This window comes from Xiphophorus couchianus, chromosome 11, assembly GCF_001444195.1.
Source record: "Xiphophorus couchianus chromosome 11, X_couchianus-1.0, whole genome shotgun sequence".
Taxonomy (NCBI): Eukaryota; Metazoa; Chordata; class Actinopteri; order Cyprinodontiformes; family Poeciliidae; genus Xiphophorus; species Xiphophorus couchianus.
Window position 1 is genome coordinate 20996751 of NC_040238.1, and position 24240 is coordinate 21020990.

The 24240-nt window shown below is 38.0% G+C and overlaps 1 protein-coding gene across 6 annotated transcripts in view; it reads right to left on the reverse strand.

Annotated features, from left to right (window-relative positions):
- Window positions 1-24240, reverse strand: part of msi2b (musashi RNA-binding protein 2b) — a 306045-nt gene that overhangs the window by 11048 nt on the left and 270757 nt on the right. For 4 of the 6 annotated variants that reach the window (XM_028031479.1, XM_028031480.1, XM_028031477.1 and 1 more), the window contains exons 12-13: window positions 6885-7064; window positions 2513-2667 (exon numbers count right to left, since the gene is read on the reverse strand). In XM_028031479.1, the coding sequence (XP_027887280.1) occupies window positions 2513-2667; window positions 6885-7064 (335 nt within the window). The remainder of the gene's footprint in view (window positions 1-2512; window positions 2668-6884; window positions 7065-24240) is intronic. The other 2 variants (XM_028031482.1, XM_028031481.1) reach the window with 1 other exon arrangement.

A 24240-nucleotide genomic window follows, 5' to 3' on the forward strand; every position in this document is an offset into this window, starting at 1 on the left:
GGATGACAATGCTGGAAGTGTTCAGAGCTCTTAGGAGAAAAATGTCTGTAAGTAGCCTGGAGTGAATGCATCCTTGCATGCCCTCCCAGAAGAACATCTCTTTAGACATTTCAGGACAGTGCAGTGCCTAAATGTGAAAATAATATGATTGTTTTCTTTTATCTAATGCTTAAATATCTCTAAATGCAATTTTGCACTGTATTCCTATGAATGTCTAATATTTGTTAGTCTTTGCTTTTGCTAAACTTACTCTGAAGCCAAAGCCAACTGCTATTTTCAGACTCCACATGTACTAAGTGATTGATGGCAGCACTGAAGCAGTGTGAAGAAGGGTCCTCTGACTTTTTCACTTCATGCAGTGCTGGAAAGAAAGAGCTAATGAAAAGGTAAAGGCTGCAGCTCAAGAAGTCTATCCAGCTTTATAGATTTATTACCAAACTGGTTGACATTTCTGCTGGATACTTGTGTGTTAAGATTTCCGGCAGGCTTTTTTTAAAAAGATCACTCTGGGTTTTAAATACCATAATAGTTTACTCTAACATTATTATAACCCACAGTTATATCGGGCTTGGGAGCATTTTTGTAGAGCTTATTTTATACTCGTACGACTTTGATCACTACACCAAGTTAAAGAGTTAAACAGGGATCTGTGATCATCTGAGCAAAATTAGGTAACACAGGCTGTCTGAAAACCTTTTATTTAGGCTCCATCTATGCACATAATTATAGTCTAACACTTGAAAGCTGAGACAACAACCAGCTGCTGATCTGCAGAGAAAATGAAATCAACATGGGGGACACTTGGAGTGAGAAAACCTGCCTGGAAGTGTTGGTCTAGTGAAGGAACTGATCTGGGACATATGGGCTTCTAAAATTAAAAGTGGCATTTTCTAATCAACTGTATAAAGTCTGGTTAATAATATGGTGATATCAACAGGATAGAAAACAAAAAATCTAATTCAGCCCTTTGCAAAATCCTATCCACATTTTATACCTATATTTTGCCATTTCATCCCACAAAATAAACTATCTAGAACTTATGTACTTAAACAATTGCATTCCAGCTTGTTAATTTTTAGCGGCACGTTTTGGTTATTAATTAGGTAAATATAAATTTGTGAAAATAGTATGCGTTTCAAACCTCATTTAGGCAAGTTGACTCGAATACAACATAACAGATTATAACCCCTGATCAAATCGAAATCTTTCTAAGTAACTTCCTGCAAGTAAATATTATTTATTGGAATCATATAACCACATCTACTTGGAGTGCACTAAGAGCAGATTTAAGAAAACTACTTGAAGTTATCTGTTGTCAAAGCAAGCACAAAATGCTTCTTTGCAGTTTTGGATGGTTGCACTTCATGCTTGTAAAAAACATGAAACAACTAAAACTAGGAAAGGAAATCCTGAAGGCCGAAACGAGTGGCTCTCTGCATTAATATGATTTTGAACAACGCTCTAAGAACCTGATTATTGTCGGATGCATAAATTGCCACGCTGATTACCCTTATGCGCTATCAAGAAATCTGCCTTGTGTGGACTAAATGTCATTAAATACCCTCTTAGTACTCTATAATTTAAGGTATCAGGAAAAAAAAAAGGTTTTTAAAGAGTATGATGCAGTTTTTGCATAATATCACAAAGCTCTTTTGGTATTCATATTATCACAAAGCCTATGCATAGATTGAGTTGCTGACTAGACTTAGCTCCCAAAACCTGCTGGTGAACTGTTTGTTATTATTTGTCAGCCACACTCCCAGTCAAAAGCTTGCAATTTGTTTCAAGTTTTAAAAACATCTATTTTATGGTGTCCAAATTTAGTTTTTCCCTAGAAATACAGTTTACAGTTATTTGTGTTGGGGAAAACAGAGTGAAGAGCAGCTAAAATGCAACTTATTTAGCTTTATGATGTCCAAAGCAAAGTGCTGGGCTTATAACTTTTTCTATAAAGTGTATCAGCACACAATAAAAAAAGATTACAAGCCAAATCGTCAATGAATTACAACGGAATAATAAACATATTAGCAAAGTGTTCTGTATGAAGACATTCGAAGGAACCAAACATGAGTTTATTGAAGATCGTAGCTGCATCATGGAATGCATATAGCATTCAGAACGTTACTGCTGAGTATGCAGCATTCAGAGGGTGCTTTGCTTGTAATAAAGTATTGCATGGAATCTGAGTGTTAAAATCCAAGACAAAAAAATCCAGTAAAGGACTTCTCTATCTTCCGGTAGCATACATTGTCTCTGTGCTAACAATGAAGTGATAAATATGGACATTATCTCACTTTCTTACAGCTTTTATTGACAAAAAATCTAAGAAAATCCCACACTAAGAGCCAATTTCAAGTATTAGAAATGCAAGTTTATACAGAAAGAGAATGTGAAAAGCTATAGATCTTGTGCCTTTTCTGTGTGCCAAACTTTAACATTGGTATTCTGAGACAGATCCGGCTCAGTGCTCTCGTCAGACAGTAGACCACATAATCCGAGCTCAAATACTCACAGTAATGCTGGGTCCAAACCCAGAGCCGGGCTGAGGACTAGCAGCGCTGATGTAGTTCCCCACGGCTGAATCCTGGTTGCTAGGTCCGTACAGGTCAGCCACAGGCCCTGGACTGTTGGCGCCGGGGAAACCGCCGGGCCTCGACGGGTTGGCGCCTGCATACAAACACATGGAGGAGCGGCGCAGTTTAGGGAAACTCATCACCCGTCAGCACCACCCTTTATCGCTCTGACCCCCAGTGGACACATTTGAATTGACAGAACACATAACTGGATTCATTTGTTTGTGTCAAAAGGACTTATCTGCAGCTTGTATTGGATATCTTGATATAGCAAAGGTAGAATTCAGGCCTAATTTTTCTTGAAATAAGGTTGAATCCAGTATGATTCTAATAGAATCTACATGCTGTGTGTCTAATGCACACAAACATTCGCTTTGTTTAATCATGCACAAAGAAAACAGGCTACATACTTCCATCATGCTAGTAAATTTGTAGGTTGCAGTGCTCTCATGCATAATGTGAGGGAGTACTTGTAAAATAACAATTTATACTTATTAACCTATAATATTATTAAGGCTATGCTCAAGATTTAAAGTTTCTCAGGAGAATTTCAAACATTTGATCATAGGTTGTGCTTCTTCTTCTGTTTAAAAAAACATGATGTAAGTTAAAAAAAATCACCTCATCATTGCTTGCATGTCAAGTCCATAAGAATAACTTGTAGTAAAAAGTAAAAAAAAAAAGGAGGCTTTTCAGACAGTAGAAGAAGGCAAAAACGAGCAATATAAAAGACTGACCCGAGTTCGTTTAGAGGTTTGAACTTCGAGGGAGATAAAACAGAAATACTGTACAGAACTTACCACCTTTGCCCTGTGAGTAAGAGCAACTCAAACTAATAAAATTTCTTTTGAAAATCCATATGCCCACTAAAGGCCAATAACACAGGCAATGCAAGGGAAAAACAGGCAGGGAGAAAGAAAAATGTGGTGATCTCTTAACAGCAATCTCCTTTGCTGTCAGCTTCACATAACCCTCCGTCTCACCCTTATTCACACGCAGACTGAAATGGGGAGGAGGGGAGAAAAAAGCCGTACAGCAGCATTAAAAAGAAAAATCTTCCGAGCACAAAAACAGCTCGATCTTGTGTATATATGGGATGGCGAACCCTGCAATGCCTGAGAGGAGGTCTTTGTATAACGCATTAAAAACCACATAGTGTGAGAGCAGTGCACTCAGTGTTGCTGGTTGCAGGCAAACACAGTAAACTAGACTTGTCACCTTGTTTAATGTGTCGCTGCCCCATCTATCAAAGCTATATTAGAGAAGTTAACTCCGTTTAAAGGAACGCCTTAGATATCCATTTATAGCACTCCAGGAAAATGAAGCCATCTCGCTAAACACACATCTCGAAGTGTTGACACTGCTGTTTGACTGTAAAGACTTTATACACAGAGCAGCTACTGCTCTTATCTTGCCTGCACAGCCCCCAGTGGGCTGGCTTATTACATAATTAAGGATTTTTTCAGTTGAAATGGCAATCCTCATTATCTGTAACTGGTGATTTTTATTGGAGTGCGGCGTCCTCCCCCCTTAATAACCATACATAACAGATTTTCATTTTACAACATAAAAAGCAGAAGATGCGCTGGCTGCACATGTACAAAACAATATCAAGTGAGACATGGGCCGGATTGTAGTTCCACTATAGTCACTCAGATTAGTTTATTCATTTAATTCACAACAAATATAATCTCAGTGCACTTTACAAGAATAACAGATCAAATTTATTTAATGTATTAGTTTTCTGTATTTTAGACTGTTTCTTGTGATAAAATAGCTTTAAAATTATCTAATGCTAAAATGGTCTCTGTCTCTAAGACTGAAAACCATTTTTATACAAATAAGAATATTTCCATATAAAATATATATACTATCTTGAATATCAGTTTGTCCTATTTTACTTAAGCTACAGTCAAAATAAAGCACATTTTGTGAAACTAAATTTTTAACTTTATCAGGTTAGGCAAGAACAAACAATCTTTAAAAGGGTTTTATGAAGAAATTTGAAAAATTCATTTTCTTGTGGTTTTTGAGGCCTACTTTGTGAATGTCCACTGTTGTTTTCAAGCAAGTGAGTCATTTCATAGATTTATGACATATGTCTCACTTTGTTCTGACAGTTGCAATGAAAAGATAAACGTGAGGGTAAAAACTAATGGAATCACAGAGAGGAAATCCTAAAAACTCCTAAAAAAGTGAGCAAGATTCTGCTGACCTCATAATGAAGAATTTACTTTCAAAGACACATTTTCTTTTTGTCAAAATTCATCCTCAAATAATTCTAAATTTTGACTCTCAACATACTCTGGGATGTAAAACCAATTTAAGTACAGATGCACTAAGAAATTGCTAATCGCAAGACTCAGAAGCTCTATAGATTTATCAACTCTGATCAGCATCCAATTGGAAACTCAAAAACACAATACTCATTGAGGAAGTTGCTACTGAGAGAAGAACACTCCTTGTTACATTTCAGTATCAGGTAAATATATGTACAAGTAAAGTCCAAGGAAGCATAGAAATGTGATTGTGAAAAAACAGGATTTCTCTATACATATACAGTATGTCTGCTGTTAATTCAAAGAGAAAGCCTTCGGGGGATAACAGGAAGGCGAAACAAATAACAGCAAAGTGGGAGTGTTCAGCCTCTGTCATGGAGCACGATAAATCTGGAAATAAAAGTAGGTTTATGAACATCTCAGCAGAAGGGTATGTTTTTTGTTTTTTTAGGAATACACACATACACTGCTGTTTACAGTTAGCAATGCTAACTTTGCTAACCTTGTCCTTTAATATAGAATAGGATACCAAAGACAACTTGTGTTAAATGATAATTAAGACAACTTAAAATGTTATAATTTTTTCTGTTTTAAAATATCAGCAAAACCCCTTTTCATACAGAGGTTTCTAATTAATAACACAAAAAAGTAAAAAAACTGCTGCTAATAGTAAGAACCAGTGAAAACAATATCGACCGGTCGCAGCTACACAAAACTGGAGATGTTCAATTAGCCAAAAACTCTTGGCGCATTTCTAATTGGACAATAAAACATTTCAAATTAGCTGTTGCCAGGTGAATGACCAATCGCAGCTAAATGATCTATGTAAACAAAAAAAACCCTTTTTTTCTTTTATCTTCTTAAAATTAAATCTAGATAGCATTATTGTCTCTAAATCTAACATGAGAAAAACATAAGGATAGAAAAAAATCAGCTTATAAACACATGTGTGTGAATAAGGGTTTAGAGCAATCTGACTCTGGATGGCCTGCCTCTGTAACAGCTGGGCATCCAGAGATTACAAGAAAAATACAAACTGACAGATCTCACACATAGCATTGCTCCCTTGTTGGTTTTTAAAGCAGATTACCTACTAGAACCCGGGTTTTATTTTATTTTATTTTTATAGTTATACTGAGATCAGTGAATCTCTCAGACCAAATAACTCAACTGCTGCGTTCAGGTCAGCATCTTCTACCACACAAGATGCTTCTTAAATACAGTTCCTCCTAAGAGAATGCATTTATGGTTGATGCAAAAGCGAAATTTAGTTTTAATTTTAAAAGTCTAATCACGACTACTTGTTGCTCTAAAACACAAAACACATTTGAAATCCTTTTGATGAGATTCTTTGCCGTCTGTGTGCCATACTTTTCTTCCCTTAAATCTAATATCTTGCTTCTCAAAACAATCATAAAATAGGGGAAAATGACACAATACAGCAAAGATCAAAGCGAGCATGTAAAGTGGCTCTATTCATTATGCAAAAAAAAAAAATGTTTTCTTTTAAGTGTTCAATGTTTTACAAGCATCGCTGCCTAATAATGTGAGCAATCTCTCCCACACTTAGAAGTCTTAAGGGTTTCAAAGAAAAATGCCACTCACTCCTACCTTTACTCTCATCTTTGGCTGTTCAAAATTCATATAAACCTGAGCACTGCTAGAGAGGCCGCTGTACTCTCTGACATCATCAGTAATTACTTTGTTCACATGCAAATGAAGGATTACATTCTGTATGTGTCGGCCCCTCATGTGCAAGCAGGGGCTGGGGGAAAGGGGGAATCTTTGCAAAGAAACAACAAAATCTACATTTGAATTTGAAAAAGGAGGAAGGACATGCAATGCTAATTTGTCAGCAAGATGTTGTTTTGTAATTTTTTTTTCTGTAAAGGGGATTTTTTTTTTCTTTCATCGACAAAGGTGAAACAAATAAATGTTTAAAAAGAAAAGACTTGATCATCTGCATGGAATAATGTCATGAATCAAACTGAAAAGTCCAAAATGTGGATGAGATAGATGCTCAGATACAAACCTGGGTTCTTAAACTGATCCGGGCTGTGTAGGTGCTGTAGGGGGGAGTTGCAGGCGGAGGTGGCATGCTCACTGTGCAGCATCTGAGCCGCCTGGGGCCCCAGGGAGCCATAGTCAGCAAAGGAGCAGGGCCCCCCCCTCTGGTCACTGGGCGCAGAGTAAAACCCATAATCGGGGAGGCCTGGGAGATACAGTATAGGGGTGGGGAGGAGGGGGAGGGGGAGGGGACTCCATCATTGTGGAAATCAACTTTTTTTCATTGTCAAAGTCAGCGTCCAAATTGCTAAGCATAATGTGCTGGAGTCTTACACTGTCGTCTGATTACATCTGTTTTAATTGGCCCTCCCCACCCTCCCTCCCCAGCAGCTCCTGCCATGTGGCCAAACCCCTCTTCCCCTTCCTGCCCCTCACCCATCCCACCCGGCATATGGCTCTTATTTGAGATATGCAGCTGTGGTGTGAAAGCTCGCGCCGTAATTCGGCTGCATAAATTATCTAGCTCATTGAATGTCGTTATAACAGGAACTCCTGGTTTTTCTGACTTCATTCAACTTAACCAAACAGTCTTCAGCTGAAACCAGGTATTAAGGTGTACTGTAAAACAAGACCCCCTCACTGTTAGACATTAAATCATACTTTTCTGGTTTAGTTAATTTAAGATTATCAAAAATGAAAAATTTTTCATTTCCCGACTGTCAGATTATTATTAGAGAAACCTTTTCAGTAACACTTTATTTGAAGGGGTGTGTGTAAGACTAACCTGAGACTGTCATAAACATGACATAAAACCTGCCATGAACATGAATGACTCTTCAGAAATGTTTACGACTGTTCACCTGAAGTATCATTTGGTAAATAATGACACTTTTAATGCAAAGGTGCACTAAAAGTTGCATTAAAGTGTAAACTTTGAATTATTCAGTAAATAATGACACTTTTATTACAAAGTACTATTAAAACTTGCATTAAAAGTCATTTAAAAGTGTTATTATTTACAAAATGACACTTCATGACAACAATCATAAGCATTCATGAAGACTCCTTCATGTTCATGACAGATGTTATGTTATTCTCATGTCAGACTCATGCTGACATGAGAATAAAACATTACCACTTTTTCTTTAAATTTGGAAGTTTACATACATTTTTCTTTAAGCCGTATGACTTGCGTAAAACATGGGTATTCTTCCATAAGCTCTCAAAGGTTTGCTTGAATTTTGGCTCAACTGGGTCAGGTTTGTAGGCTGCCTGCTCTGACATACCTTTTCAGTTCTGCCCACCATTGCTTTATATTTGCCTCTCCAAAGATCGACTTTGCTGTCCTTCAGCCAACTTTAAAACTAAGGTCATTTTCACACCAATAGTTATTTAATTTAGCCCGAATTGTTGGGTTTGTTAACATGCAACTTTTCTGGCTGGCTCAGTTTCTTTTCATATAGAGAAAACTCCAAATGGACCAAAACTTGTCACTACAAACTAAACTAGAACATTCAGTCTGTTTCTTGGTCTGATGTGTCCAGGTTGGGAGGACCAAGGAAGCAGACGCTGAGTTCTCATGAATTTATTCATGGGATTTTTTTTTTCTCTATAGCATTATACGCAACATTATTTCAGAATAATTTTGAGAATTTTTTATTTTTATAGTTGCATAGGAATTTATGCAATGTGAAAACAAAAACACAGTACCATTGCCTACTGGATCATAATGCATTTCTGGCGAGGGATAGGTGCTGGTAGATGTCAGGTTGAGATTGGCTCACACTCACACCATAAACAAACCGTTCTAGAGTTCATTTGGAACCAAATCAAAACTGTTTGAGAGAACCGAAACAGAACTTGTTTTAAATGGACTGAGCACCAGAGGTGTGGAAACACTTTAATTTATTGGTCAGACTAGGTTCATAGTCTGTTTACAAAACCCATCTGATCAAAGCTTCAACTTCCTGACAGTTATGTTGAGATGCTGCTTCAATATTCTCACTTATGAAGTGTTTTCTTTATGTGATACCGTCAAACAACAAAGCACCACATTTAAGGTTGTTGCCTTAAAATTAGGGCTGTGACTATAACACATTAATTTACAGAAGATAACTAATTTAAAAGTAACGCATCTAAAGGGATTGTGGAATTTAAACCCAAAAGCTCTGTGAATTAGTATTTAAATGAGTAAATATCAGATATCACAGAAATAGAGGATGATATGCGATCTACGTAATCCTCCCTCTCGCTTGTGTTTTGCTAGTAGTGGTAACCAAACAAAGAGACATAAGAGCATCAAACTAGGCGTTTGCACACAGAAAACTTTAACTTGGACCTGAATGCAGCACAGGCTCCTCAAAGCTGCACCCACGTCTATGCTATTGTTGCACGGAGCTGGAGATATACTTACTTAAAGCAGAAATAGATTTTAAACAGGTTTTTTTTAATAGCTGCTTAAAATACACCTACAGGGCGCCTATATTTATCCCAAATATTGCAAAATAACCAGAAGCTTACAAAGCTGTGACATTATGTGTGGCTTTTTCAAATTGTTTAAAGGCTTTACAATACAAGTGTATGAATATTTCTGAATTTTAAGAAAGAAACAAAACTTTTCTCATTATTCTGAACCAAGTTTTACAATCGGAAAAACAGAAAAAATTGTTTTAATCCGATTAAATGTCAGGCAGTGAGGAGTGGAAAAAAAACAAGATTATAAAATCCACAAGTGTTATATTTTAGGTCGGATCTATTCAAATGGACTGACAGAGGAGGGAGATAAAACTGGCAAATCGTTAAAAAAACATGTCAATACATTCCTCATTTCAAACGGTCAATTTTCAGTGACGTACCTGAAGGAAGGAAAACACATTGCACTAATCAATAATCAATCCGCAGCCTGCTTTCAGACCAGTAGAAACTGATAAGGTTTTTTTTTTTTATGTGAATGAGACCCAGAGACGTTCATGTTTATTGATGATAAGCTTTCTGAAGTGTTTTAAGTACTCTAAGCATGCCTCAAATTGGCCTCTTTGAGCAATTCTTTCTTTCACACAGATGGTGGATTATCAACAGTTTAGAAAATGCCTTTCTGCAATAAGTCCTGGTGACATTTATTGCTTGTTCTTTTAATTTGAGACAAGCTGCTCATATAAAGAGTGCAATTAAAAAAAAAAACCCTGCTCCTTCTAACACCTCTTTGATAACGGAGTTAATCTACTCAGGAGGGACTGAGATTGGTGACACAGGCTGGTCCGTGTTGGGTTTCCCCTGCTGTTTGTGTATGTGGATCTGTGTGTGTGTGTTTTTTTTATTTAGGTCCTGGAGCGAATAGCCATTCAAAACCACTTCACCTCTCCCCATTCAGAGTGAGACAGTCCACTTCTGCCAAATGGAATGTAAGCACCAGCCATGCTTCTCCCCGCCAATGCTTTTTAGCACTCTGATCTCACCACTTGTGGGCTGTCTGCCCACTCATCAAATTATAGGCTCCAAATAGGGCAGGCTTCCCACGTACGTCACATAATGCCTGACACATTGAACAAAGCTCAAGAAGCAATCATTCCATTTACTTCACTTAGACAAATGTCACTGAAAATTGATTGGCCTTGCTAATGAGTAAAGCTGGATCAATGGAATAATTACAATGGGGAAGAAACATTCGACAATAGCACAAACTGTGTTTATTGGGGATTCATGAGGAGGACGCTCTGTTTATAGCACCAGTTCATAACGAGACAGTCACTACTTTCACTCCGACTTATATTTGCACTAAAGCCCTGCACACATATGCTTTCATTATTTCTATTTATTCTTTATTCTTTATTTAGATATACTTATTTTGCTTTAAAATGTTGCAACTGTGATGATAGCCTGACAACAACTTGTGCTGTGAGGAAGTACATTTCTATGCTGGTTTGGAATCTGTGGTGATGGACTGATGCCTGGTGGTTTCTCTGCCACTTTTCAACATCTCCTAAGGTAACCACCAGGCATCATCTAACTGAAAACATGTGTACATGTCAGAGCCACCAACTGAGTTTAAGACTACGGATATTTGAGTCAACAAGGATGGCTTTTAGCTCCCATTTGATTTTGGGATTAGTACTAACTAGAGTCAAAATACTTTTAAAGGCTGATCACACTTTTTTTTTTTTTTTTTTTACAGTGGAGTACTACTTATGTCAAGCTGTAGACCTTTTGTAGTAAGTTTTCAGTCACTGTAGTACTCTCTGTTGAAACTAAAGCAAGTTATTAAATCAAAGACGACTAAATTTTTCTTTTCCTAAGACTGGTGATTATTCTATTGTTACAATAGATTGTATCAGTTTAAACAGTAACTTGATATAAATATTTAGAAATCCAGATAGGTGAAAAAATATTGTTCGATGCTCATGTTGATAATTTGTTTAAAGAGTTTAGACCTGAATGTTTTTTCTCCAATGAATCCAGAAAATGACCATCTGTGTTAAAATTGTTAAATGTTCCCAGAGTGAATTTGGAAAAACTTCCTTCTTCAGATTGGGTGTCTTTTTTTGTTTTCATATTTGAAATTAACTTAGAAATAACAAGCTTTTGAGGTTCTTAAAAGGTAGCAGCATATAACTGTTTTACTCGATCCTTTACTGTTAAAAGGTATTGCTTCACATGTTTAATATTTATTTCTCTATTTGCTTTCTGAGTTTTTCTTCTTCGCTGATGATGCTTTTACTTGAAAATGTTTGGATTTTTTTTGTTTTTTTCCCTAAATACCATCTTGATCAGGACCACTAGAAAAATAGAAGCTTCATCTCAAAAAGATTTTTAGTGGTTAAATAAAGGCTCTAGTATCAGAAATATATGGCAGAAGCAAAACAGGGGGGAAAGTAGGGAAGTTAAAAAAACTTCCACACACAAATAAACTCAACAAGCTTGGAGTGCTGAAGGCAACACAGTGAGGATATCCAGACACAATTATACCTGACTTTAAAATTGACAGAGATTCAGACTACAGAAAATTTATTAAGTATAAAGGTGACAGAGTGCAGAGCTTTTAATAAAATTTGATGTAATCCTGGACAACTCTGCATCCCCAGTTACAGAAGCTCTGCTTATAAATCATGTTGTGTGTATATTACCTGTGTCACCCAAGCTACATCACTAGGCATTTATAGCAATTTCTCACAAATTTTTGACATTTATTTGTCTTTTAATTTGAGTCTTCGTTCCTAAACAACTGACAGATATAAGCTAAATGTTTACATCTCCATTAACAACACAGCATAAAATGCCTGTTGCACATCATGTAAAACAGTCAGGGACAGAAACGTGGCAGGGAAACACATTATGCACCCTCAGTTTTAATAGGAACAATTTACAATCTTGCATTTATGTTACTGACTGCAAATAATTTGATTATCTTAAAAAAAGTTTACTTTATAGAAAAATACCAATTTCCCTACCTGGCATAACCTAGCATGGTGATGTCATAAGCACAGGTGAATACTCGTTAGGTGTCCGGTTGATAAAAAGACAAACATGTGCCTAACATCTTTGTTTTCCTGTGTTAGCATTGGTCACCTCTAAGAAAAATGTGAAAGCTATCATTTTGCATCAAAGTTGCCTTCCATACAAGAAAACGGCTGCTAAGAACATTCCGCAGGACAGAACTGTTTTCAAAATGATCAAGAACTTTAAAGTGACAGTTTCAATTGTAGTCAAAAAGGCTTTAGGGTGTTTTAAGATTGCCCAAAGGCCTGTGCTGTATCTACATTGAAGATAGTGCTACCAAACGCCGTTGCCCCATCGGCACCTGGTGGGTGAGATGAAGTGAGGAGAAGACTTTTGGGAAAACAGCTCTGCAACAAAAAAGGATGGTTAAGAAACCACTCCTCCTTCTACCCAGAAAAGCATCAGACAAAGACTGAAACTCTTCAGGAGGTTTAAGGATGTGCAGCAGAAAACTGGAGGAAAAAACTGTTTCCTCTGATTAATCTCTAATCCAATTGTTTGGGACATTTGAAAAATCATTTGTATGGGGGGAAATAAAGGGAGAGCATATGTCCTGTGCCATGCCGACAGTGAAGCAACCTGGTATGATCCATGTGTGGGGTAACTTTTCATGTGAGGCGCTGGGCTTACTGCCAGTTCTGTCAAAGAACACCAGCTTGAATAAAGAGAGGGATCAAGAACATCCTTTAAGAGCAACTTCTTTCAGTAATCCAGACACAGTTTGTTCTTTATCTGAAAGATCAAAATACAGAAAGTAACCACATAGAATCTGTGGCCAGTTTTTTAAAAAGCAGGTGAATAAGCAGAAACCATTAACTACAAGCTCTAATAGATTATGACTATGTATCCATCAGACAAAATCTGGACAAGAAGTCATTTAGCTTATTTAGCTAAACTTTGCAAAACTTGAAAGAAACTGAAGAAGCAAGTTTTGTGATCAACATGGATAAACAAGGAAGTGTTATCAACTTCTGGAGGTGTACTGGATCTGTGTCAGAGATGCTTCAGCAGCAGAGCTCTCAAAGTCAAAATGCTTAACCGCAGTTAAACTTATCTGGTTAATATAGCATTTTTCGCATACGTTTATTCTTTTTCAGTTTTTTCTATGTATTTGAGTTGTATCAGATTCCTAATTTTCCTAAAAATCTCCTAAAATTAAGATAAAATGCTATTTTGCTCACAATTAAACAGAGAAATATACTTGATTGCTTGAATCACAAAATAAATTAGGTGAAGTTATAACCAAACTTTTGAGACTCTGCCTAAAAATTTGGCCTTGCCTCACTCCTTCATTCAAATCAAGAGCCTCACAATATTAGTAAGGCGTCCTTTGATGGCAGCATGTTGAAAGGGGTTTGTGGAATTGAGTCGTCTTAACTTGTAACTACGGATGTTTTCGAAAATGTCCTGGTTTTAAAGCTACAAAAAGAAACTCAGATTGACGATCCAGTTAGATCCATGATGCATCTTTAAAATTCCAGTTCTCACAAACAATCCTTCGATGTGAAAACCAATTCCTAAAATAGTGAACAGCGAGCTGACACATTTTGCCATTTTGTCTGACAAGTCCCACATATCAGGCGGGTATCTGTAGGTGGTGACATAAACTAAAGGAACCAATACACCGTGACACAGAACGCTGCACAGCGAAAGTTTTTCTTCCATATGTCACATCAGGAAATGTTTTCTGACTTCATATTACATTTGAACAAATAATAAAGCGCGAGGAGCTGGAAGCAAGCATGCTGCTGTGTTGTTTGCACGTGTGGGAGGCTCAGGTAAGACGCTGGCATGCTTGCCGCATTCGGGGGGGAAAGCTGGGAAAAGAGTAGAACTCCGAAACAAACATGCAGGCACACATTTTCCGGAGCCATATATTTTCATCAGTGGTTATCTGATCCGTTATGCAGCGTGAGACCGGGCAAAGTGTGCCCACAGCTGCATTAGTATCACCGATCATATCACCATGTGCCTCAGACCGTCCCACTATTAATATTCACACAATCTATCCGGAACAATGGGCCTTTCTTGGACTCTTTTTTTTTTTTTTCCACTGGTCACTAATTGGATGTAATTACTCATCTACAAAACAAATGAGCGTGCTGAGGTTGCCTTGGAGACTGGATCAGGGGGCCCAGCAGTGCGAATCGTTTGCGGGGCTTCATTTATACTGATAATTATCTCCCTTGCACCCACTCCATCCCCCCCGCCCTCCCTCCCTGCCCTCAGTGACCAAAACTGGCTGTGAAGCAATGGATGGGGGAGTGTCCTGCAGTCATCTGTTACTGACATCATCGGGGTGGCACTCTGTAAGTGGATAAATGCCCTGCTCTTGTTCCCACTTTGCCAGGTGACTGCCTTTAAGGAGGAATCACAAACCTTGAAAGTACTTCTTCTCTTGTTCTCCCTACTTAGAAAATAAAATTTATCACACTTATGATAATACAGAGCCTCTTGAGACTTCAGGGTGGGAAAATCTATAACGTGTACTTTCCTTAGAAGTCAGGAAACTAAATGAACAACGTGGATTTTTTTTTTATCTTAATGTTAACAAAATACTTAAATGAAGCCAAATGTCATCTAATGATCAGCAAAATGGCTAATTTTGAACATGCGGTGTTGAAAACTTCAATCTGTTTTACATTTTATATAATAGAGAACTAAGGGTGGGTGATACGCAACATATTCCCAATTGATATTTGTCACTCCAACAAATTACAATGGGAAATGTACAGCTCTGGAAAAAATTAAGAGACCACTGCATTGAAAACTTCATGGTTATTTTCATTGATTTCTGAACTCTTTCTGACTAATGTTCCTGTTAAAACATTAGTATTGTTGTTTCTAAATGAATATCTACTCATTTTCTTTGCATTATTTGAGGTCTGAAAGCACTGCATCTTTTTCGTTATTTTGACCATTTTTCATTTTCTGCAAATAAATACAAAATTTTCGCTTGGAATTTATGAGGCATGTCAGTAGTTCATACCATAAAAGAACAATGTTCATTTTACTCAAACATACCCATAAAAAGTAAAATCAGAGAAACTGATAATTTCAAGTGGTCTTCCAGAGCTGTACGTGTGCAGGTGACGTTTGGATTTTTTTTGGGACATACAATGTAAAAATTATATGAACTGATTTGACAATTTATAGAACAAAAGTCCAAAAATGTAGGAATTTGTTGCCAAATAGTGCCTATTTGGGACTATTTGTCCCAAATAGGGACAAATAGGGACAAATAGTCCCAAATAGTCCCTATTTGGGTTATATTACATTTGCACGATCGTGCAAATTCTAGTGTTTGAGTTCTTAGCTGAAACTGCACAAGTGCAAAACTGCTTTCGCTACATCCTGTGGTTTACCGTTTTCATCCTGTCTCTTTTTGGGACTACTTTGGCTTTAAACAGGATGAAAAAAAAGCAGTTTTGCACTTGTGCAGTTTCAGCTAAGAACTCAAACACTAGAATTTGCACGATCGTTACGTATTCACCGTCTGGTTGATTACTCTACGCAAATGCCAGTTGCTGCAGCTCCATCATGAAGCTCTGAAAAAGCTTTTCACCAGCAGAAATACAGCTAAATATGAAAAGGACAGCCCCAGATGGAGACAGTGCGGCTTGGCTGTAACTATCTTGGAGATGAAAATGCATAAAAAACAAATTTCCATTGATGTCACAAATGGCAAGAAAATATACATACTGGCCATAAAATTGTTAAATACCAATTGTATACACTGCTGGATCTATATAGGGGTAAACATGCTTGTTTTAAAGCATTTCTAAGGTTTATCCAGAAGAAATAGCCTATTTTCCTTTTTTTAAAATTCTGTACGGTTTTTTAATGTTTCCCTCATGTGATTTGGCTGTGAATGAGCCAAACTGCTCAGAAAAGACTTACCCTGCAGCAGATTTTTTTTTTATGGAAGTGCATATGTTTGCTGGAGACTATTTATATTTTAGTTTTTGTTTCACTTTGTACTTGCTTTAATTTGTAACAACAGGTAGTTCAACAGTAGTAAGCATTATTAAACTGGAGGAAAAAAGCCTGTCTGTTTTCTCAAATCTACCATTGCAGTTACTATTTAAAAAAAATACTAACTGACCATAGGATGCCGCCTTTCTGTTCTATGTTTGAGAAAATAAATCGTCGCTGCACATGGAGGCACTCTGGAGAAAGTAAAAGCTTTTCTTGCAGCTGGAAGGAGTTTGTGTGCGCCATTACGCATTAGTTGTTATTTCTTCTGTGAGTCTTTTGACTTCAATCAAGCATTTCTATTATCATAATTCAGAGAGTAACTCAAGAGGCCAAAGGGAAAAAAACAAAAAAAAAACTATCCTAAAAGAACAATTGTCGCAGGGCTCACTTGTTGTTCAATCGCCCAACCTTATAGATCACCACAAAACGGCACATAATTATGATAGAATGAGAAAATAGAAACCTTTTGTTTTTATCCATCACATAAAATCCCAGTAAAAAATAAGAAAAAGTGGTGTGAATACTTTCGCAGGGCACTTTCTATAAATAACCAGCACAGTTATTTGCTCAGTCGACAAATACTGGAACCTGGGGAACGCAACAATCTATCACCAAAAGTTATTTTCATGCCATCAAGCAGGAATCGTTCATGCAGTCACTCCTCCGTCTCCCTCGCGGCAGCAGTGAGATTCCTCAGCGGGCCTCAAACCACATCGCTCTACAGAAGATGTCAATAAAGCTGACACGCGGCTCCTTAAATTAGCTTTGAATTTTAGAGCTACCATAATTAGCTCTTCCATTTTCACCAATGTCATTTAAAAAATAGTGTGAAAGAAACTAACAGCTCTTTTGCTGTCTGGCCTTGCTTTCACTTTCCATTTGAAATAATCTTTTCTGTATGAATGGCTGAGTAATTAACAGCACTAGACACTCTTTTCAGAGAGCACAGACATTTCATAAATAATACATATTTAATGTCTTTTCATTTTGTGTTCAGAGAGGCTTGGCTAATGAATTTTAACAGATGATTTCTTCTTGGATTAACTCACCCATACTCAGGCCTCTGTTTTCTTTACTTTAAATTTTATGCCTGCTTTTCCATTTTCTTTGTGTTTCTATCAAGAGCGGAATCAAGTAAAAAAAAAAAAAAAAAAAAGGACCTGCTGATCCATGTTTACCTTACACCACTGTTGGGAAATGATTCTGAAGAGTTACAGGAAGGGAAGAGGAAATGTGAACACTGAAAAACAATTTAACAGCGAAATGAATCAGCTGACATTGGTTTCCCTGCAGGGGAAAGCACTAAATGATTTTGAATGCAGATTTTAACCTGAGAGGCATCTGGTTTACTTGGGACTTAGAAAGGGCACTCAGTTATCGACAGTCGGCACAGATTATTCCATCGCGAGCAGGTTTAGAGTTGACAGCGCTGGCCTTTTGGTTGGCTGTTTTTTTCTTTTCTTTTTTCAAGCATGTCCGGTCAGGCTTAAGTGCTCAGAAGAAATCTGAGTCATGGGGAGAGAAGTCTGACAGTGAAACCGCTGACATGTAATGACCATCTACATAAATTATACAACCAGTGATAGTAATCCATGCACTGTTTGTTAACAAATGTTAGAAAATGACATTTGAATGACTTCTCAAATTTGTAATTTGATTTAGGATGCACAGTTTGAGGCAAAAGTTCCTTACATTTGTTATGGGTGTAAATGTTTGAAAGTTTTAGCATGTTTTTCTCCTGCCAAAATTATTATTAAATAACTTTTAGTATTTATTAATGCAAGACTTGGGTGCAAAATTTTGAAATTACTTGATTTATTTTTTTAGATATGCTCACAGATATACCACTAATAAAGTTTGGTAAAACGTCCCTCGGCAGCTTGCAGAGAAAGCGCATCTATCAACAAATTTTTTGACCAATCTCAACACAAGAAGTTTTGCAGGAGTTCCTTTAAAGTGGTTGGCTTTTCTGGGAAAGGTCAGGATGTGAAATACAGTCCATGAATTTTCAGTAGAGATGAAGTTACATTCATTCTAGCTTTTTCATGTCAGCCTGCTTTTATCTATTCCATTGATGTGAGTTTGAGATTATTATCCTGTGGGAAAGTTTCAACCAACTAGATGTAGAGCGGAGGATGAAACATGTGGAGGGTGTGCGCCATCTTTGCACAGCCTCCAGGCCAGTGGCAGTGAGACTGGGCCCTTAGCATGATACTTGCACCACCATGCTTGACATTTGACAGAGTTCTTAGGTTTTAAATTCTTTACTTTAATTCCTTCAACAATATGTGATATTATTGTATCTAAACAGATCAATTTTGAACACACTGACTATTTCCTTTTCTCTGAGGGTGACAGTTTGGGTCACAGTTAAATGATTCATAATCCCAACCACACTATGGAACTGGTTTTAACATTAGTAAAGTAGGCAAGCATTACCTGATGAAATGGACCAGATCAGAGGTCACAAATACACATTAGAAGTCCTTTTAGAAAGGAAAAATGGGAAAATGCTAAAATATGTCGCCCAAATCTTCTCTGAATCAACAGGCACATAATTTCTCTTCATCATGCTATGACCCACATATGTGAGGGAATCTAGGTATATATTGAGCCTGAAAGTTTATTTCTGAACCTGTGTTGATCAATGAAAATCAGCAATCAAGTGTTTTTTCTCTTTTTAAATCCCAGACATTGTCCGCTGTGCTATCAATCAAGCATGAAAAAAAAGTAGTTGAAATGGATCATAAAAAAGCCTTAAATTAATATGACATCATCCCTTTCTGGGCGCCTTAAATTAGTATCAATTGTGTTCTGGTCTCAACACAGTGTCAGATAAATGGGTTTTCCTCCTTTCTAATGCTACTAATTCATATCACACCTAAATTTACGTAAATTTTTGGCATAAATCAAACAGACTGCAAACAGAAAATGGCATTGCTTTTCATTACTGGACATAAATTCAGGCGATAAGGGGTTAACCCCCCATGACGGATGTGAGTTACTGTATTTCCAAACTACTTTAAACGGAATATAAAGCCCCGTTGATGGAAGGGATCTAATTTTATTCAATGCATGTACTGTTAGGGCTGCAGAAGATTACTTCCTCTAAGTTTTCTTTGGAGAGTGTGTTTTGTGTGCGGCCCCTGGAGGGCAAAGCGCTGACGTCCCTGAAGGCCTGTGCCTGTAACCTCCGAGCATCTGCTCCCCACAGCTGTGAGAGAGCCACCGCTCTGCTGTGGGGGGTGCAAAGGGACGCTTTGCCCTCCCTGTTGTGTCAACCGTTTCCCTAGGCCTTGAGACAAAAACGTGAGCAGGCAGGACGGACTTGGCATGTCTGCTCATGATTCTTCACACCAAATACGGGGAGAGAGCTCCTGGCCTCGGAGCTGAGCTCCACAGATTAGCATCTGGGACAAACGACAAATGGACCCGAGTTCACCATGAGGCAGGCTGATTAAGTTCTCTGCACACAGCCACTCCTCCTCTCCTCTTGGGCATGGCTGTACATCACAGAACGTGTTGGGAGGGAATTGATATTAATCTTAATTTAAAAATGTCTGTCACATAAGTTTTCTTCTTTCTGTCAGTGGAGGGCGGTGGAGGGAAAAAAGCGTGTGGAAGATGAGTAGAGAGAAGAACAAAGATACGCAGCAGCTATCTAATCACCATTAGAATTGATTTCTAATGATGTGAAGATTCTCTCACACTCTTTTTATTTTTTTAACCTTATAATTCCCCCACAGCTAACTCGGAGTCGAAACAAGGAAATCAGCAGAATGCAGCAGAAATTGTTTTGAGTACGCTACAAGTAAACTATGGATCTATGAAGACAACTGACACAACTCTGAAGTTCTCTGAAGTGTCAGTATTCATCTGCATCTCTCTTTTTATCTGAAAGATCGTAAATAGACTGACTTTATAAAGAGAGAGCTTCAGAATATGAAATCATCTTTTCATCAAATAGTTAATGCCAGTCGGCTCCAAGAGTTGGATGCTGTTGCAGAGTGGTTTAGATGATTTCTCACCATTTTTCCAGTCATCACATAGCTGTTCACTATTATTTAATACTGATTTATGTAAATTAGACATCTTAGTGTTGAGCCTGAGGCTGGACTACATGAATTCAGCATGTAGCTACCTGCACTAGAACTGCCTATTCCCTCTTCTTCAGGCCTTTCCATGCAGAATTTCATCCCAGCCACCATACTTTGCCAATCCGACTTCCAGTGGGGCCTCGCTGTAGCTCAAACCAGATTCAAAACGGCAACGGCAGATTACAAAGCAGAGTACGGGGTTGGCTCCTCTCTAGCTCCAGGCAATGGTAAACTCTGTGCTGTAGTCAGATCTCTGTGATCTCCCTCCTGCCTAAAGCTACAGCCTCTGAAACAAGCCTACAAAAAGTGCTTCGGGACCGGTCCTTGCTGTGCAACAAGCTACACGGTGGAGATCAGGGCAGCAAAACGCCTCTTTAAACCAAGACTAAGGCCTCACTTTCACAATAGTTACACAAACGCCTCAGATTTGGGTTTCATAAAACAAAACATGTCTTTCTCATCAACACACTTTTAATGTACTAGCTCATGCACCTATTTTTGTGTCTTAAGTTGTTATTCCCCCTGTATCAGTTTTACATTTGGTCACCTTATAACACGAAACTTTAATTTATTTTATTAGTATTTTATATGAAAGGGCACCATAAAAATGTTGCAGAATTGTGAAATGAAAGAAAAAATAATATATGGGTTTCTAAATATTTCACAAATGAAAGTCTGAAAAGTGTGGGATGTATCTGACTTCAGCCACCCGGAGTCAATATTATGTAGAAATGCAGTTAGCCTCAGTTAGCTGGGACTTTTTTGAGGTACATTTCAACCAGTGTTTCTTCATCCTGTTTTATAAGCTGCCAGTTTGTTGTGTATACAGACTATGCAACTCGGTTGAGTTTGATAGTATGAGAAGGAACAGTTTGGGTTTCTACTAAAGTTCAGAGAATGTATTTTTTCATTGCTGCACCTCTTAAAGACACTAGATTTGCAGCCATTTTGTTTTCATTTTTTGCCTACTTCATACCTGTTGATTTTTAAAATCTGCCTCCACAGCAGCTTCACTCTTCCTGCTGAAGAAATGCATCCACACAGGATGATGCTGCCACCAATACGTTTCACTGTGAAGGATAGTCAATACTCTTCACTACCCTGTGAGGATTTTAGTTTTATATAATTTTGAAAATACCCAACAATTTTGGCCTCATCTGACCTGAACACTTTTCAGATTTTAATCATTTAAAAATCACGTATCATGTTACTTCCATTTTCTGATTCTGCACCACTTTGTGTTGGTCCACTACACTAAATCTCAGGCTAACAGGGTGTTATTACTTTTGGCAAGGGACTGCATAAGTATGCAAGAGGCACATTAGGTGTTGATAGAAGGCACAAATTAATCAAAGACAGAAGTGAGCAATAGGATCTAATAGAAAATGCAGCAAGAGCCACATCTTTTAGTGGCTGTTGGTGTTTTACACCACTGCGGCAGTGTTCAGGAGTGTGTTTTCTGCAAGAAGCAGGACACAGAGAGACATCCAAAATACACCTTGTCATCAGCCGCGGTCTGTCACAAACAGGGGAAGTGAGCAGCTGTCATTTTTGTCTGTTGAACACTGGAAGTGGAGCAAGTGCCCTCTCCCAACGATGGAAAATGTGTCCCACATACCAACGAGAATCTATGCGAATCGCCGACAATGTGCAGACAAGCACCACTGCACACAAAAACACTGCACAAAAAGGGTCATTGTCATATATTTGCATACACCTAAGAAAAATCCTTATGGGTGAGGATGTCTTTTCCCGGACTTCTTGTGACTTAACAGCTGACACTGCATAGACTCTGCTTCTATCAAACTGGTTCAATGTAGACAAACATATGTATATGTACAACCTGTGGTGCTCTGTGGGAACTGTAGGTGGAGTCAAAGCACAAAGAATCCCCACTTTTAAAAAGGACCCTATTTTTCCACCAACAATAGAAAAAAACCCTTGTTTGGACAAAAAAATTAGAAAATTTAGCAAAAAATAAATAAAGAGACTAGGAGAATTGCCATTCCTCAGCCGACACTGGGCCGACCGCTGCAAATAAAACCGTAAGATGGGATGGAGATGCAGCCGCATTTCCCCAGACGGCACAAACGTAGGACGGTCAAGCCTGAGCAATCTGTGTCCTCCTGTTGGTTTGTGTCTGTATAGAGTGCTGAGAGCTTCACGCATGAATCCTTCAGCCTCATCACAAAGGCTACAACGCAGCGTAATAAATCAATATTGGCCAAAAAGTTAAAAACAGAAGTTGTATATTGATTTTCTTAAATATCTCATTCTGATGCAGCTATTTTCATATCCAATTGTTGTTTTTTAAGATAGTTTTGCCTCGTTCTAAGAAAGGACGGACCTTCTTTATATTCCCTCGACTGTTTAAGCGTTCTAGAAAAACGGCCCATGATGTCACTGTTTTCCCCTCTAGCGCGCCACCTCTCAGCCTCTGTTCATAATCATTTACTTGTCTTCCTTCCATTTGCAGCTGTCAGAATTAAACTGTACATAATGGCTGCCATCAAGCCTCCTGGTTCGCCGCTGCTGCTAACCCCAAATCAACATTCCTGCTTCTTAGTAATGCTCGCTGCAATTGTCAGGCCAAATTGTTTGTTTTGAAAAAGCTAAATCAAACCACCCGACGCAAAAGAAATAGCACCTGATTGGCCTCCGACGTTCCCTTTGTTGATTTGAATTAAATTCGAAGTGGGACAAGACGGGGAATTTGCAGACGTGTAGTTTTCATATGCTGCTGCTGCTCTCCGTGTTTAACGGAGTTCATTTCACATCACACGATGTTAAACAGATTTTATCTGCTGACTTTTTTGAGCTACTGCACAAACCAGGTGGGATCTGAGTAACAATTAAAACACTCTCTCCAGCAAGTTCCTAATGGTATGGCTGATTAGTGAAGACACCCCCTTTTCTAAAGGCAGCAGGCTGTGTGTTCAGTCAGGGGAAGCCATTATTGACAGCTATTGAATGATCTACAGTTGTAAGGGTGGGAAAAGCAGGATGTCTAAATGAAGTAGACACGCTGATCAATGCTGTTTAAGACGGAAAGAAACCAGCATCCTGTTTTTGGGACCAAATGTCGTTGCAGAAATCTGTCTGTCATGACAGGATGTGCACAGACAGCATGGTTTACTGGAGTAAATATAAATGAACCTAATCTCTGTTTAAACAGCTGTGCTTACTTCTAAGCCACTAAGATAGAAGTAAAACTTTGACAGTAATTATAGCGTCTTGCATCCTTGCAACCACAAACATCAATGTTTTGTTTTCTTTTATCTTGATTTGATGTATTAGACCAGCATTAAGTAACATCAGGGAGAAAGTTGATGAAGAGTTGAAGGTTTATAAAACAAACCCCAATGCTCAACACGAACATGGACTCAACACCATGGTGGCAGTAACATACTGTGGGGATGGGTTTCTTCAGGATAAAGCTTGTCATAGCTTATGTGAAAGCGGGCAAAGTTAAATACAGAGGAATCCTGGAAGAAAACCTGTTAGAGGCTGAACAAGAATTGAGAGTGGAGTGGAAGTTCACCTTCTAGCAGAACAACAATCCTAATAACACAGCGTTTAAATCAACCAATGTGTTAGAACCATGTCACTAAAAGAAAACCCCACAGGAGTTGAAGATGTAATTTGTGAAAAGTGGTTCTATAAAATATTGACTCAGGCCTGACTCTTTAGTTCACTTTCTTGTTTGCAAAGATCTTTGAAAACCATGCTTCATTTTTCTTTCACTTCAAAATTATGCACTACTTTGTGTTGGTCTATTACAACAAACTCCAACAAGACACATTGACACTTGTG